Below are 16,597 nucleotides of genomic sequence, written 5' to 3' on the forward strand. Positions count from 1 at the left end.
AGAGGCTGATTGGAACAGGTTCTGTTTCTTCCTAAAGGACGGGGACCGGTTGCGTTGTTTTCGCTAGACGACAATTACATTTGGATTTGTTTTTAGCCCTTTTATCTTGGGCTGTATACTCAAATTTCATGCAGCCCAGTTTTCTGCTGATCCATGTAGAACCATGATGGAGAATTGTTTTTATGTGGACAACTTGGTAACAACCGAGTCAAATCCCAGAAGGTTGGCAGATTTATATACTCAGGCCAGAGAACGACTGTTGAAGGATTTGAACTGCAGTCATGTAGCTCTAATTGTCCTACCCTTACGGACCAGATGGAGCATGACGGTACCTTAAATACCCATGGTGGTGAATGGGAGAATGTTTTGGGCTATCAGTACAGTCCCCTTTTATAGAAAATCTGTGTTTCCTCAGTAGAACCCTGTGCTAGTGCCTCAACTAAGAGACAGATTCTGCCGGAAGCCACTAAGGTGCTTGATCCCCTGTCTCTCTGTCTTCTACTGATGATGCGGAGTAGAGTTCTTATTGGCAAGGAAGCGAGGGCTAGGATGGGATGAATGAGTCCCGAAAGAGTTCCAGTCACGATGAAGAGGTTTTACACGGGATCTTTCCAGCCTGACTCAAATTCAGTTCAATCAAAAAGCGTTCAGTCAGAACAAAGTTGGAGATTTGGTTATGTTTTGTGATGCCTCGGCCGAGGCTTGTGGATTTGTGGCCTATGTTGTGCAGAATCATCGGTCAGAATTGGTTTTTGCTAAGGCTAACGTTGTGCCCAAGAAGAGTAAGAGTCTTCCGACCCTCGAACTGACGGCAGTGTATCTTGCCCTGAAATGTTTACCGGCTATCTTAAACAGCTGTAAAGGGTTTCTCCCTTCTAAATTATATGTGACTAGCGATGCCTAAGTGGTGTTATCTTGGATCCTTTCCTGTTCTATGACAAACAAGAACATTTTTGCAAGGAACAGGCTACTAGATGTAATGCAACTAAGGGAAGATTTGGAGAGAAAGTTTGGCCTTACTCCTTACTTCAAATATATCCACACAACCCAGAACCCTGCAGACCTAATCACCCGAGGATTGTCATTAAGGAAGTTCAAATCAAATTTTAAGTTTCAGTGCCATGGACCTGCCTGGTTATATTGCGTGGGAGAATCTTGGCAGATTCAGGATTTACCTTGTCTCAGGAGTCACAGTCAACAGATTGTGCACGAGTGAATGTATCCATGGTTCTAGAGGAGGACTATCCCTCTATCATCGCTTTTGAGTGATTTTCTGACTTTACACGGCTGTTGAGGGTTACGAACCTGATCTTTAAGTTCGTTGATAGACTGCGAGGAGGGAGGAAGGAAGGCCTCCATTTATTTATTTAATGAAGGTTGTACAGCGCCGGTCCTTCATAGAAGAGCTCCAGTATCTACAGGATCCCTATGGGAAATCTTCACCTTGTTTGGTCCGGGGTCTTGACCTGTTCCTGGATCAGGATGGATTGATACAGTCCTGTGGCCGAATTAATAGGTCCACCCATCTGGAGTACGAAGTTAAAAACCCAATATTGCTTGGCAAGAACCATTACAAGACTGATCATTATGGATTGCCACTTAAAGTGTTCTCACTTGGGAATGGGATCTACGCTTAATGAATTGAGAAATTGTGGCTATTGGATCCCCCAAGGAAAACAGGTGGTCAGGAAGGCTCTGGCGTCCTACACCTTATGCAGGAGATTCAATGCCAGACCTGCATTACTTCCCAATGTTTCCAGTCTCCCTTCTTCATGTATAGAATTTGAATCCCCCTTTAAGAACACGGGGATGGACTTCAGTGGACACTTCTGGATCAAAGAAGGAAATTCGCAGAAGATGTATTTACTCCTTTTCACCTGCCTGAGTGTGCGAGCTGTGCACATGGAGGTAGTGCCCGATATGAGCATTTTATCATTCTTTCAGGCATTAGTTTGCTTTACAAACCTGTTTGGGGTCCCATCTACCTTGTATTGTGATAATGCCAAAACATTTCTGGGCAGTGGCAAACTGTGCAGTCCTCTATCGGGTACCATGAGTATCAAGAAAAATTCGGTTCTTGCCATCTCAAACTCAAAACTATTTCGCTCTTTTCTCCATGATTTGGGGAAGCTTGGGAGAGATGCATCCAAATGAGAAAGACTTGCCTCTACAAGATTATTGGCAGAGATAATGTGGACTACTTTTCTCTCCTGACTATTATTTCTGATATCGAGAGGGCAGTAAAAAATCGTCTCTTGACTTACTGCAAAGCAGCAGACAGAGAATTGGAGGCCATTACTCCCAACATGTTTTTGAGACTCAACAAGAACCCCGGATTACTACTACACTTAGAAGAAGGTGATACTTTGTCTTCTGCTCCTCCAAGTCGGAAAAGGTTGGTAGAATTCACGGAGCAGAGAAATACTTGGTTGTGAGATTTTCAGCATATTTGGTACCAAGAATATCTACTAAGCCTCAGAGAAAAGTCTTGTGGACGCTCCCGAGTGCCTTTTAGAAATCGACTAAAGGTTTATGATGTGGTTATGGTGAAAAGCCCTCTCAAAACTAGACCCTTTTGGATACTGGGAACCGTGATGGAGTTGTTTAAAGGAGATGATAATGTTGTCAGATCTGCACGCATCAAACAAGGTGATGGTCCCATGCAAGTGAATTCTCTGAAGCGTCTCTACCTGCTGGAATTGTCCATTGCACCTGATTTTGAGAGAGAACCTGAAATGGTTTTCCCCATTTCACCTGCGAGTAATATTGATGATACTACTCGGCCTTTACCCCCTGAGGATGAGAATGAAGTTTGGCTCTGTCCAGCATGCAATGCGCCCCAAGGAAATCAAAATATGATTGTCTGCAACCTCTGTGACGGGTGGTACCATTTTAGTTGTGTCGGAATAGCGGTGTCTCCAAAGAAGATGACGAGGACGGCCCAGCTTGCTTCCCTAATAAATCTGTTGGTTCTGAGTAAGACCTCAAACTACATCCGACAGTGGAGTTTACCTAGAGGACAGAATGAGGATACCCCGAACCACTGTTGTCTCCAGGTGGCTTCTGACAAAGGCCTAGCACCTGTTCGTTTCCTGCCAGTGTTACGGTAAAGACCTGCTCAGTAGTTTCCTTATTTCTCTCTGAAGGTTTTTTTTTGTTTTTGTTTCTTGGGAGTGTGTGAGAAAAATAAGTAAAACTTACCGGACCAGAGGAGGTTGGTGATGGGAGGAGGGTCGGGTTCATTTTTGATTAAACAAACCCAATGAACGGTTGACTCTTGTTATATCTGCTGCCGCTCTGATGAAAGTATTTGCATCTGAACGATTGTTACCAACTATTTAAAGGATTGCTTCCATTGGGGCAGGGCGGATTTTTTTTTAATGACGGAAACGTTCAGTAGACGTCATGAGTTGCCAATAATAAGAGTACCGACATGCAGGTTGGTCTCAAGCCTTGCGTTTATTGACTCCTGGGTTGGGGTCATGATCTTGCTAAATTTCGCAACCGTCATCCCCGGCCCTACTCTGATCTCCCCACTTTCCTTAGGTGTCGAAGAATTTTCGACAACTCCTAATATGTTTTTAGTTGGTAAATTTTTACGACGTGACCCAGCGTTTTATAAACACTCCAACCTTCCTATGTTAAATATAAATAATAAACTAGACAAAATACTGTTAGAAATTCGCTCAATATATATTACCGTGACATAGGTTGACATATATTCGGTGTTTTTTTAATAGTATTTTGTCTAGTTTATTATTTATAACACCTTTTCCCGAACTTACCGTGTTTAAGAGATAGTCGGGCGCCATTTTGAATTTTCCAATACATCGGTAAACACTGCATGTTTTTCGAGCTAAATAAACATGTTAAATTGAATAAAAACACGAAAAACATATCCAGTTAGGTAGAAAAGTAACTTATCTTGCCTTTGATAACATTTATTTGTTATATATTTGTTTTTTGACAACTTTTTCGAATCTATGTGTACAGTAATACAAACCCTATATTGCTATTTTCGACATGACAATTAAGTACGTGATATTGTTTTTGCTTAAAACGACATATATGTAAAAGCGCAATCTGTGTCGACTCTATCTTAGCAAGCACCTTAAATAATAACGTTATTATTTCAATACATAATTTAATATTTCGATTTTTGAATTTCGCTACTATAACGGAGAACTATTTTTCACACTTTTTTTTTGTTGGTTATTATAAAAGATGTCCGAATTCTTTTTATATTAATTGACTTACCTTGTCTATCATTAATTTTCGCTTTTTAGCATTGAACGTCTGTCGACTTATCGTTCGAAGTGGAGATCGAACGTAAAGTTTACGTTTTAAATAATCGCCACTCGCCGCCATTTTTCCAGTTGAAGGTGAGATCTGACTGCTGACAAACTGGCTATGAACTATTATCTCAACAGGTGCGAATTTACCTTTATTAAAAATCTTCTTTCTTCCAGTTTTAAATTGCTAAATAAATTCGGTGATTTATTTTTTCATTATGTTAATTTACCGCTATTCATTTTATGCCTGTGCGTTTTTTTTTTTTTTGTAGGAACAATATGTAAAAAAAAAAAGTTTAATCAGGTAAATTGACAAAGATAAAATCCATTAAAGGGCGATAATCACTTTTTTACCTCAAGAGTTTTTTTTTTTTTTTTTTTTTTTTTTTTTTATATTCAATTTTCACCCCAAACAAGGCACAGTGCCACTTTGAAGCAGGGGGCTACTATTAGGGAATTAATTAGCGGGGTCATTATGAAGGGAGAAGAGTAGAAAAATGTTTGTTAACATTACACTTGAACTTCTGCATATCATTGCAGTTGGGAAAGCAGAATCCCGGAAGGGAGTTCCAAAGACCCGCAGTTCTGGGGAAGAAACTATTGGAGTAAAAGGCTTTCTTACACCTAGGGATCTCCACTGTAAAGGGATGAGACTTAGTAGCTTGTCGGGTTTGTCGGGGGTAGTTACGTCGGGGAGGTACAAGTGTTTGCAGTTCGTCAGAGCATTCACCATTAAAGTATTTGTAGAACAGGCAGAGGGATGCAACATCTCGTCGATGGGACAGAGGTTGAAGCTCAGATGACAGTTCAGGACCTATCAGGTTTGCGACTCTTTTTTGAACCCTGTCCAGGAGCGAGAGACAAGCAGCAGATGCACCAGCCCAGATGTGACAACAGTACTCCATACATGGGCGAATGGTTGCCTTATAGAGGTATAGGATACTGGCAGGCGTAAGTAGTTTTCTAGCACGGTAGAGGGAGCCAACCTTCCTTGCAGCAGCCTTGGCAATGCTCTCAATGTATCTATTCCAGTTCATATTCCCTGTAAACGTTAGGCCGAGGAGTTTAAAAGAAGTACTTTCAGGCAATGTGTTCTTGGCCATTGCTATTGGTGGTAGAGAAGGTTTCTTGTAGTTATTGAAGGAAACAAGCTTAGTCTTAGCAGCATTGAATGAGACCAACCATTTTTGTCCCCATTCCACTACGGATTGGAGGTCATCCTCTAGTGTTTCTGCCATTTTCTTGGATATGTGTTCATTTGTTTTCCCCTCATATCTGTTATAGAGAGTGGTGTCATCGGCAAATATACCCATCTCCGAAACAATATTATCAGGGAGGTCGTTTATGAATATCAGGAACAATAGAGGTCCAAGGATAGACCCCTGAGGCACTCCCGCATTTATGTCATATTGTTTGGATGTACGTCCGTCGAGGACAACTTTGATTTTTCTATTACTTAAGAAGGATTTAATTACGTTATGAATTCTTCCAGTGATTCCATATGATCTAATTTTCCTTAGAAGACCATCGTGCCATACCCTGTCAAAAGCCTTAGATATATCAAGGGCCACCGCTCTACCCTCCCCTGTTTTATCCAATGAACGGTATATACGTTCAGAAACTACAGTTAAGATATCTGCTGTTGAACGGGCTTGCCTGAATCCATATTGTTTGTCAGTCAAGAGTTTAGCAGCTGTTAGGTGCTGGACTAGGGCTTTATTAACTAAGGACTCAAATATTTTGGCGAAAAGCGGGAGGAGGCTAATGGGGCGATAATTTAGTGGGTCAGTTCTTTCACCAGAATTCTTGAAGACTGGTACCACAGAGGCGGTTTTCCAGCAGTCGGGAAAACAAGATTCGTTAAGGCATTTATTGTAAAGTTTGGACAGAACTGGAGCAACCTCGGCAGAGCATTTTTTTAATAGCACAGCCGGGATGAGATCTGGTCTACATGCTTTAGAGGTGTCTAGGTTTTTTATAATAGCATGTACCTGAGAAGGGGTGATTTTCAAGTCGTCAAGTGTGGCGTCTGTTCGCAGAGGAAAATCAGGGAGTGAGTGGTGTACCGAGTTCAGTGTGGAGTTTGAGGCAAACCGACTGGCAAGCAGATTAGCCTTGTCAGTTGCCGTGCAAGCAACCTCATGATTGTTTGTTAGTGGGGGAATAATTGACTGTCCATTATTAACTACGCTGTTGTAGATTTTCCAAAAATCCCGGGTTCCTAATTTCTGTGCTTCGATGCGCTTTCTGGTGGTTTCAGAGTAATCTGACTTAGCTGTGTCTATCACTCTCTTACAATTATTTCTAGCTTCTATAAACTTCTGTTTATTTGAGCTGGACTTATGTCGGTTGAATCTGCGGAACGCATGCTGCCTTTGACAAATGGCAGCTGCACAAGCAGAAGTAAACCATTGGGGGGAGTGGGGCTTGCTATAGTATTTCCGTGCGGGAACATGTGCTTCAATAGCAGTTTTGAACCATTCAGTTGTCTCATTTGCACACTGTTCCGCTGGAAGAGTAAAGATATTTTGCCATGGGGCATCTCTGATGAGCTCCCTGATGGCTTCCCAATCAGCCTTTTTGTAATACCTCGTTGTTTTGAGTAGTAGGTCTTCAGTTTTAGGGCGAGAATTTAGGCTGATTTCTACCATTATCACAGCGTGATCAGCATCCCCGAGTGGGCTATGGGCATTTGTTGTACAGTCATTGGGAACTGTTGTCAGAAAGAGATCTAGAAGTGAGGCATGTTGATCGTGCTGGTCTGGGAAACGTGTCGGAAATGTAACCATCTGAGATAGGGAATGAGATATAGAGAAGCTATATGTGGCGCTACCAGCTACGTCTGTGTGATTTGAGAATCCTAGCCAGTTACTGTGGTGGACATTGAAGTCACCAAATACATGTATTTGTGCGCTAGTATCGAGGGAGAGTGCTATATCTATGCTGTCTGAGACTTTGTTTATTAGGGTACAGTCTTGGTTTGAGGGAGAGCGGTAGAGAAAATATAAGTAGCTAATATTGTGTTGCATATTTAGTCTGAAGCACATAAAGGCCTGGCCCTCTGATTCTAGTTTTATTTCTCTAGTTAGGGGGAGGGTGTTTCGAATATAGACTCCAAGTCCATGCATATGTCTGTCCGAGTCCTTACGGTAGAGTGGGAGATAACCAGGCATGTTAAAGTGGTTAGAGGGTATGGAGGAGTGAAGGTTAGTTTCACTTAATGCTAAGATATCCGGGGTGTTTACAAGGAGATTGGCCTTTGCTCTTTCTCTCTCTTTTGGTGAAATCTAATGATTCGGGATCTGGGTGGTTGGCTGGGGGGGGGGTTAATGTATAAAAGTCACAACCATGGAACAATTAGAGAAAAAAAAATCTGTTTAGGCATTCGTTATCTATATATCTATAAAAGTGAGAATGTGTGTGTGTGTGTGTGTGTGTGTGTGTGTGTGTGTGTGTGTGTGTGTGTGTGTGTGCGAACACTTCTCAACCTATATGCACAACAAATTTTTTGATCTACAGTTTTGAAATTTAGTATATGGGCTAGTCAGACACAGACACGTGAAAAACTTTTTAATTTGACCATTTTCTTTTCCGAGAGATAAAGAATTATTTTACATTTGGACACGGGCAATTAAAAGGTAGAATTTTTTTTTTGCAATGAAAATATTGTAAAGTTTTGTATTTTACTAGCCTGGGTATTTGGAGGTGTGTTGAACAAAAAAAAAAAAAAAAAAAAATGGTAGGAGGCAGGCAGGCGAAGCCGGAACGAAAGTGAAAGAAAATCTGACGTCTTAGCCGATGTCTTCAATGACGCAACCAGAAGTCAAAAGCGTTGAAATTAACTGAAGTCAATCCAACGGTAACAATGACTTGCTAAAATATCTGCGAAAAAATCGACCCCTTCTTGTACAAATCGGCCGAGTTTAGGGTGAAGGAAATTAATGTTTTTGCCCAATTTTTTAATATTTGTCGTCTTAGACGACGAGCTTCAAAATGATGCTAATCTTGTCAGGATCCGTCACCTCTGTCAAAAGTTTTTGCGAGACATACATGCATACATACATACATACATACATACATACATACATTTAAACAGACAGGTGAGATTTATATTATAGACTAGCAGGGATACCTGACATTGCCGGAAATTATATAATGCACCCTTGTCTAATCAAAGAATCTACTGTTGATTTTATACCCAGGGCCCTTCTGCTGATGCAATGATAAAACTTCTAAAATACACTTATGATGTTAAGCTATATAAGAGTGTTAACTTTGGTCAAAATTGGACTATTCCTTCTTTAATCGGATTTTTCTTTCTTATCGATTTTTGATACTTATTGAAAGCATTCTAATTCAAAATCTATCTAAGAATACTCCCAGACACATAAAGTACATTTGTGCAAAATTTTAAAAAAATTGGCCCAGTTGTTTCATCCAGACAATCGTCCAGACGATCATCCAGACCCAGCGAGCAACCTCGAACCACACTACCTTGAGCGGACCTGTGCCAGACCTCCAGACCTTAGCCTCCAGCGACGTGCAACCTTCCGGACAACCAGCATCCAGATCATACGAATTTTCGCTTCCTTTGCAAATAAAAAATCCTCGTCTTTAACCAAATAACCTGTGTCTGTCATTCTTCTTTGCCTTTTTGCTGTTTACTTTTTGCCCGTGTCTACCTTGTTAGTTGTCGGGTCGATTGTCTCTGGACGACCGGCCCCGCAACATATATATATATATATATTTTTTGGAGGCGGAGGGATTGACTTAGCGAGATAAAGGACCGCTTTAATAAATTCATAACTTGAATTTGTAATTATAAAGAAAGCATTTTATTTTCAATTGCATGCACTTATGTTACCGAACTAGCGAGTGTATTGTAACTATTCTGTACTTTCACCAAACAATTTAATAAAACCGACACTTTCATGCAACACTAGTGCGTTCTCACTCATGGAGTGATTGATATGCTGTTTTTTTTTTTGTTTCTTTTTTACAATGGAGTCACCTCTTATCAATGCCCAAAGGCCACTCGAGTATAAGGGTTAATGAGTGTAGATTAGTCAATGGGACAATATTGTAGTAATTGTTAGTAGTAGAAATTTGGTAAATTGGTTTACTTAAGGGGGACGGCTCATCAAGAACTTGTTTACATTGGACTTGAAGACGACCATATTCTAGTCAGTTGGGAAGCAGGGATATGGAAGTTTCACAGGTGGGCAATTCTAAGAAATAAACTTCCTGCAATTTATGTTCCAATAGTGACTCCCTACTTCAAAGTGGCACTGTGCCTTGTTTGGGGTGAAAATTTGAATTAAAAAAAAATCCACATTTATGTTTGGACACAGATAAAGAGTAGAGGAAATTATTGATAGTGGTTTCAGATAGACGAGTGTTTTTCATGAAAGTTTGGCAAAGGGGAACTTAAATTGGTTTGGTAAGAACAAACTTTGGCATAGAACGCAATGTCTGCCTAAAATTTTTCATGGATTTTAAGAACAGTCTTTTTTTTGAGAGTCAAGTTAACAAGTTGTCATATTCTTTTCTCACTTCTCGCTATAGCTTCTAATCTAATAGATTTGTAGCACACGGATCTGGAAGAAACACAAGCAGGAGCGAATTCTCATGGCTGGAAATTTTGAAATACATTTCCTTCCTGGCTCTAAGTCATATGACCGAGTTTATAAAACGTTTAACTGGCAACACACTTTTCCTCTTTCTTCCTGGTTCTAGCTGACAGCATACACCTCTGTTGGAGTTGGACCTTGCCCGGGCCCTTAGGCCCTAGGCTAGCGTGAATACAAGTATGCCAAGATGGTTATCTCCAAACATGGACTTGCACATGTGGTACTAACACAGACACTCTTTTTACCACAGGGCTCTCTAACCTTTTGTCCCCCTTGCATACATAGACGCATGCTCCGACTACCAACTTCAACATATATTCACTCAACAATTTTCTGATCAACAGGCCTGTATAATCATCAATGTCTCTACACAGAAACTCCTAACGACTAACCCGTTTCATTATTCTTACTAACCAAGATAGCTAATAAAATTGCTTTTAAATGTTAGAATGAGACTTCTTGTCATTATTTCTTACAGATTCCCCTCTGTCTACCAAGCTACGACACCTGTCCCATCACTGCAATATAGCATCCGTGTGCTTGTTCTGCAAATACTTCAGTGAGATGTACTCCAACAAACTTGATGCACTTGTGACCCCTCAGTGTAAATACCCTTGATTAACCTGACAATCTGCTAAATCCTACCCCCTTACTCTAAAGGTCTCCAGATGCTGAAAAGCTTTTGCTTTCATAACTTCTTTCCTCAAACTGCTTTCCTTTAGAATTGGCTCTTTGTTCTTTGTTTAGCATATTGTACTAGCATACAGAAATTTAAATATAAGGTAAACAAACAGCTTGCTTCACAATTCCCCAGTTAGTGTGTCTCTAGTAATCTGATCCTACTTGAAAGTAGCCCATTACGTCCCAGTAGCACTGTGCCTTTCATAGGGTGAATATGATGAGAAGAATTACTTAATGATAAAGGATATAAATTTCGTCCTGCAAAATCAACAGCTAATATAATATATTAACATATATATATATATATATATATATATATATATATATATATATTGACCATCCCTCTTGAAGAAGCCCGCATAAATCGGGCGAACGTTGAGTATTCAGGTCCTTCCACCTCCATTTTATTTCATATCGTCGGATTTAATCCAGCTCAACAATCATATATATATATATATATATATATATATATATATGTATATATATATATATATATATATATATGTATATATATATATATGTATATATATATGTATATATATGCATATATATATGTATATATATATGTATATATATGTATATATATATATATGTATATATATATATATGTGTATATATATATATATATATATATATATATGTATTAACACACATCTATATTTTTATAAAGTAATAGGGTTCGTGTGTTTCTGTCTGTGTGTACAGCTCTCCATCATCAACGAAATATAAAGGAGGTAAGATCTCTCCTGGTAGAGAAACATTAGAACCCATTTTAGGATGTTTCTGTTATAGGAGACATAAGAATCTATGCCTAATTTCTTTATATACTAGTCTACAAACCACCCCCATATCGAATGACTTATGCTCATTTGCATATCACATTATATTAAATCTCTTTAACTAATTACCTCCACCTTATTACATATTGGAAATATTCTAATCATTTCAACTGTACTATTTACAAAATCTATTTAACATTTAATTATTTAATATATTTTCATTTAATTTTATATTCGATTTATTTCACTTTACGTATATTATCAAAACAATTCATTGGCGAGCAAAGCTTTATGTTTTGGGATTGTATTGAAAATGTAATGGAAATTTCAATTTCGTTCCGTTTTAATCTTTTATATTTTACTTGCCAATATTATTGAAAGAATACAATTCAACTATCGTAATTTTATATAAATAAACAAAAACAAATATTTTAAAATAAAACTTTATTAAAAAAGAAATAATTTTATTTTTAAATGAAAAAAATCAATTTAGTAAAATAATTGTATTAAACACCCCCAGCCTTGTCAGCAAACCTGTAAACCTATAAAAGTTAACATTTCGAATGTAAACAGTGATTTTTCGATTTTGTTAGCGCTTGCCGCAATTAAACACAATTAAAACGGAACTAACTTTATTTCCATTCTATTTTTTAAACAACCCCCAAAACATAACGCTCTCTTCCAGTTATAGCCAATTTTTTTTTAATTAAATAAAACAGGTCAAAATAAACAGATAAGCGCATTTTCTTTTACATTTTTCTTACAACCAACGTTGTCATTTTAACCAACTGCAGGATACCGTTACTTTTGTGGGGTTGTTTTGAAAATGGCACGGAGATTATAATTTCGTTCCAATTTAATCTTTCTGGTCGAGCCTATTTCGAAAGCCTGTCTTATCATAGATTTGAACTACAAATAATTTATTACATTTTGATTATTACTATCTTAAGACTTAAAGCTTATATTTATTTCATTTTTCTATTTATATATTGAATTAGTTATTTCCAGTCTTATTTAAACTTAGTGCTTTCTTTAAACCGGATGAACCTTTTATAAAAATATGAGTTTAACGTAAAGAACACGAACAAGGTTTTATTCAACTGAATTTCTTCCAGTTTACTAACAAAATATATAAATTTAAAAGAGATATAAATAATAAAATAAAAAGGTTATGTAATTTAAAAGAAATACACGTACTCACAAAAGCAGAACTTTTTTTACACATTTTTTTCTTTAAAACCATAACAATGAGACTAACAATTACCTAGATCTTAGTAATTATTTGTTTTAATAGAACTGTTTTAATTGTACTGTTTACTTAGTTAACCTAAGTTGGTATTACATTTATTTTACATTTACTTTTTTTTTTTAATTATTACTTTTAGACTGTGACGTTTACACCCGGAAGTAATGAGTCACACGTAGGTCGCTTTTATTCATTCCTTTTGGTCAAGATCAAAGTGTAGTATCTGTTCTTCAGATGCTGCACTTCATTTTCTTGTTCTCTTTCGGTGGAGGAGAAATCCTTCACGACTGAGACAATTTTTATTTTTGTACCTTTTCTCCACGTTAAAAAACGACCCTGGTGTCTAACTCTGTCCCGTGGGGAGGCATAGTAAATAGGTACAATATAATTGTTTATAATTGTACTATTCAGAAATATTATTTATAGTTCGTCCATTTCAGTTAGTATACATTTCCTTTACGCTTAATTAATTTACAATCATTAATATCGTTAAACAATTCCGTTTAAAACCGAAATTATGCCACCCAAACGAAGTAGAAACGAAAGTGAGGAAGAAAGAATGGAAAGATTGGAAGCTAATAGACTAAGAGTTGCTGCAGTTCGCTCCAATGAAAACAATTCAGATAGAGAAAGACGTCTAGAACTTAACAGGATACGTCAAAGAGAAAGGAGAGCAAGACTGTCAGATTTGGAAAGAGAAACCCAACGTGAAGCTGACAGAACTAGACATGCTGTAAGGCGGTTAAATTCATCACAAGATGAAATTCAAGAAAGGCAAAGATATGCACTGGAAAGAGAAGCAATATTACGATCGAATGAATTATATGAGGTAAGTAGACGTACACAAGGTCAGTTGAGAGTGGCTCAACGACATCAGAATGAATCGGAAACCCAACGAAGCTTTCGCCTATACCAAGGGCAACAACGAGAGGCTGCATGGAGAGAGAGTATGACTTTGCCCCAGCAATTGACAGAAAACGAGGCAGCTAGACAACGAATGACTGCTTTGAGACACCATGAAATAGAACACTGCAATAGAAAAGGATTGCTCTACAACAAAAATGACTCTCTCACTACAGCTGATATAGGAAAAATGGACAAAGTATGTCAACATTGCTCAGCTGTAAAATTTAAAGGAGAAACCCCTGGTTGTTGTTGTTCTTCTGGCAAAGTTGTGCTTGATAGCTTTCCACCACTGCTTCAGTTGCTTCAAGATTTGCTCTCCGGCAATGGTCCCATCTCTAAAGATTTTCTGCAAAATCTACGCAGTTATAACAATTGTTTTGCAATGACATCATTTGGTCACAAAATTGTGGCAGTACATGGGTGGAATCCTTCTTTTAGAATTCGAGGCCAGGTTTGCCACCAGATTGGGAGTCTTTTACCACCTGAAGATGAAACAGCAAAGTTTATTCAAGTCTACTTCTTGGATAGTCTGGAAGAGGAACTACATAATCAGGGACGTGACAGTAGACTCAATAGAGACATTCTCCAAAGTCTGACTGAATTTTTACATGAGAACAACAGCTTCATTTGTCAGCTGAAAACAACAAAGGAGAGGATTGAAGAAGAACACTTGGTAGAACATAAAGTTGTCATAAGGGAAGACCGAAGGCCGCAAGAAGAACATCCACGGCGATTCAATGCTCCAACAACAACGTATGAGATTGGAATATTAATGGAGAATGAACCAACAGCTAACCGGGATATTGTCTTGCGTTTTAGAAATGATACATTAAAATGGATCTCCGAACTACATCCCCTCTACGATACTTTAATGTACCCGTTAATGTACCCCTATGGTTCTCCATCTTACAACATCTACATGAAGGCATCCAATGGGCGAAAAGTTACCCAACAGCAATTTTATTCGTACCATTTAATGACTCGGCCTGGAAACTATTTTCTCTGGTACCGAAGGCTATTTCAACAATGGCTGGTGGATGTGTACTGCAAGATTGAAACAGAACGTTTACAGTTCCTGAGGCGTGAGCAACAGACCCTGAGAGCTGACAATTATAGCAACTTGAGAGATTCAATTCTTAGGGAGGATGGGAATCCAGAACAGTTTGGTCAACGAGTTGTTCTTCCGGCAACTTATACAGGAGGCCCTCGATACATGTTTGAGCGTCAAAGTGATGCCATGGCATATGTTCGGCGAATGGGCCGAGCCGACCTCTTCATCACGTTCACAACAAATCCAAAGTGGACAGAAATTACAGAAAATTGTCTTCAAGGGCAAGACCCTCAGGATCGTCCAGATATTGTTGCCAGGGTTTTCAGGCAGAAGCTAAAAAAGTTACTTGAATTTATTAAAAAGGGAGGATTTGGCAGGTTGAGGGCTTTCCTGTACAGTATTGAATATCAAAAAAGAGGACTGCCGCATGCACACATCCTCACCTGGCAGGCCCCAGAGGACAAACTTCTACCAGAAAAAATGGATCTCTGCATATCTGCAGAGATCCCTGACAAAGAGGAAGATCCTGATCTTCATGCTAAAGTGATGGCACATATGGTGCATGGACCTTGTGGACCATTTAATCCAAATTGTCCATGTACGATTGACAACAAATGTTCCAAAAAATACCCAAAAGAATTTCTTCAGTGTACCGAGCAAGGCCAAGACTCTTACCCCAAGTACAGGCGAAGAAAACCAGAAGATGGAAGCCAGACTGGTACAATAAGGATGAAGAGAAATGGTCGGTATGTTAATCAAGAAATAACAAACCAGTGGATTGTTCCGTACAACAAGGTCCTCCTTCAGCAGTTCAACGCTCACATTAACGTAGAAATTTGCAGCTCGATCCAAAGCATCAAATATGTCCTCAAATACGTGAATAAAGGATGTGATCAAGCAGTGTTTGAACTACAAAGAACTGATGGAGCAGCTAACCAACAAGGCCAAGTACAAAGTCACATTGTGGATGAGATCCAGCAGTTCCAGAATGCAAGGTATGTCGGCAGTTCAGAGGCGGCCTGGAGGATATTGGAACATCCCATCCATGAACATTTCCCCCCAATTGTACAACTTTCTGTTCATCTTGAAAATGGGCAGAATGTCATGTTCTCAGCTGATACTGCTCTGGAACGAGCCCAAGGTCCACCGCCTGCCACAACTTTGACACCATTTTTTCAACTCTGCCATGAGGATGACTTTGCAAGGGGTCTCAAATACGTAGAAGTCCCTGAGTTTTACACTTGGAACAAATCGACAAAGAAATGGATGAGAAGAATGCGTGGGGTACAAGTTGAAGGTGCTGAAAATGATGATGTATGGAAGGCACCATGCATTGGGAGAATCTACACGATTAGTCCAAAAGCAGGGGAGTGTTATTTCTTACGCCTGTTGCTCAATGAGGTTGCTGGTCCAACTTCATTTCAAAATTTGCGAGCATACAATGGTCAGGTGTTTGAAACATACAGAGCAGCGTGCCTTGCTCGAGGCCTTCTAGAAAATGACCATCACTTGCATCAAGCAGTAGGAGAGGCAAGTGCCACTCAATCACCTTCAAATTTGCAAAGCCTATTTGTGATAATTTTAACAGCCTGTGAGCCAAGAAATCCTCTTGAGATCTGGATGGCTTTTCGTGATGTAATATCTGAAGACATTCTTCACAGATACAGGCAAGAAGTTAACAATCCAGAAGCAGATTTTAATGAGGACATCTACAATAAAACTCTTTGTCTAATTGAAGAAAAAGTTCTCCTTATGTGCGGTCAACCATTGGCAAGCTATGGATTACCTGCACCAACGCAAGGGAGAGATGAAAGACTCGCGAGAGAGTATCAACGTGAAGTTACTTATAATCTTGAAGAACTTTCCCTACAAGCAAAAAATATGCAAGAAAAACTGACCGATTCTCAAAGAGAAGTTTACAATTCATTCATGGCAATGTTGGAAGCACAAGGTGAAATGAACAAAAACATGATGTTTCTTGATGCTCCAGGTGGTACGGGCAAGACTTTTGT

The 16,597-nt window shown here is 38.9% G+C and overlaps 1 protein-coding gene across 1 annotated transcript in view; it reads right to left on the minus strand.

Moving 5' to 3' along the window:
- The window catches only part of LOC145263139 (ADP-ribosylarginine hydrolase Tri1-like), a 42,201-nt gene extending 37,791 nt beyond the window's left edge, over positions 1-4,410 (minus strand). Inside the window, exon 1 of the mRNA XM_080120106.1 lies at positions 4,258-4,410. Within this exon, the coding sequence (XP_079976232.1) occupies positions 4,258-4,368 (111 nt within the window). The 5' untranslated portion in view covers positions 4,369-4,410. The remainder of the gene's footprint in view (positions 1-4,257) is intronic.
- Between the last annotated feature and the right edge of the window lie 12,187 nt (positions 4,411-16,597).

This window comes from Euprymna scolopes, chromosome 38 (genome assembly GCF_053919585.1).
Source record: "Euprymna scolopes isolate OS-2025 chromosome 38, ASM5391958v1, whole genome shotgun sequence".
NCBI lineage: Eukaryota > Metazoa > Mollusca > Cephalopoda > Sepiida > Sepiolidae > Euprymna > Euprymna scolopes.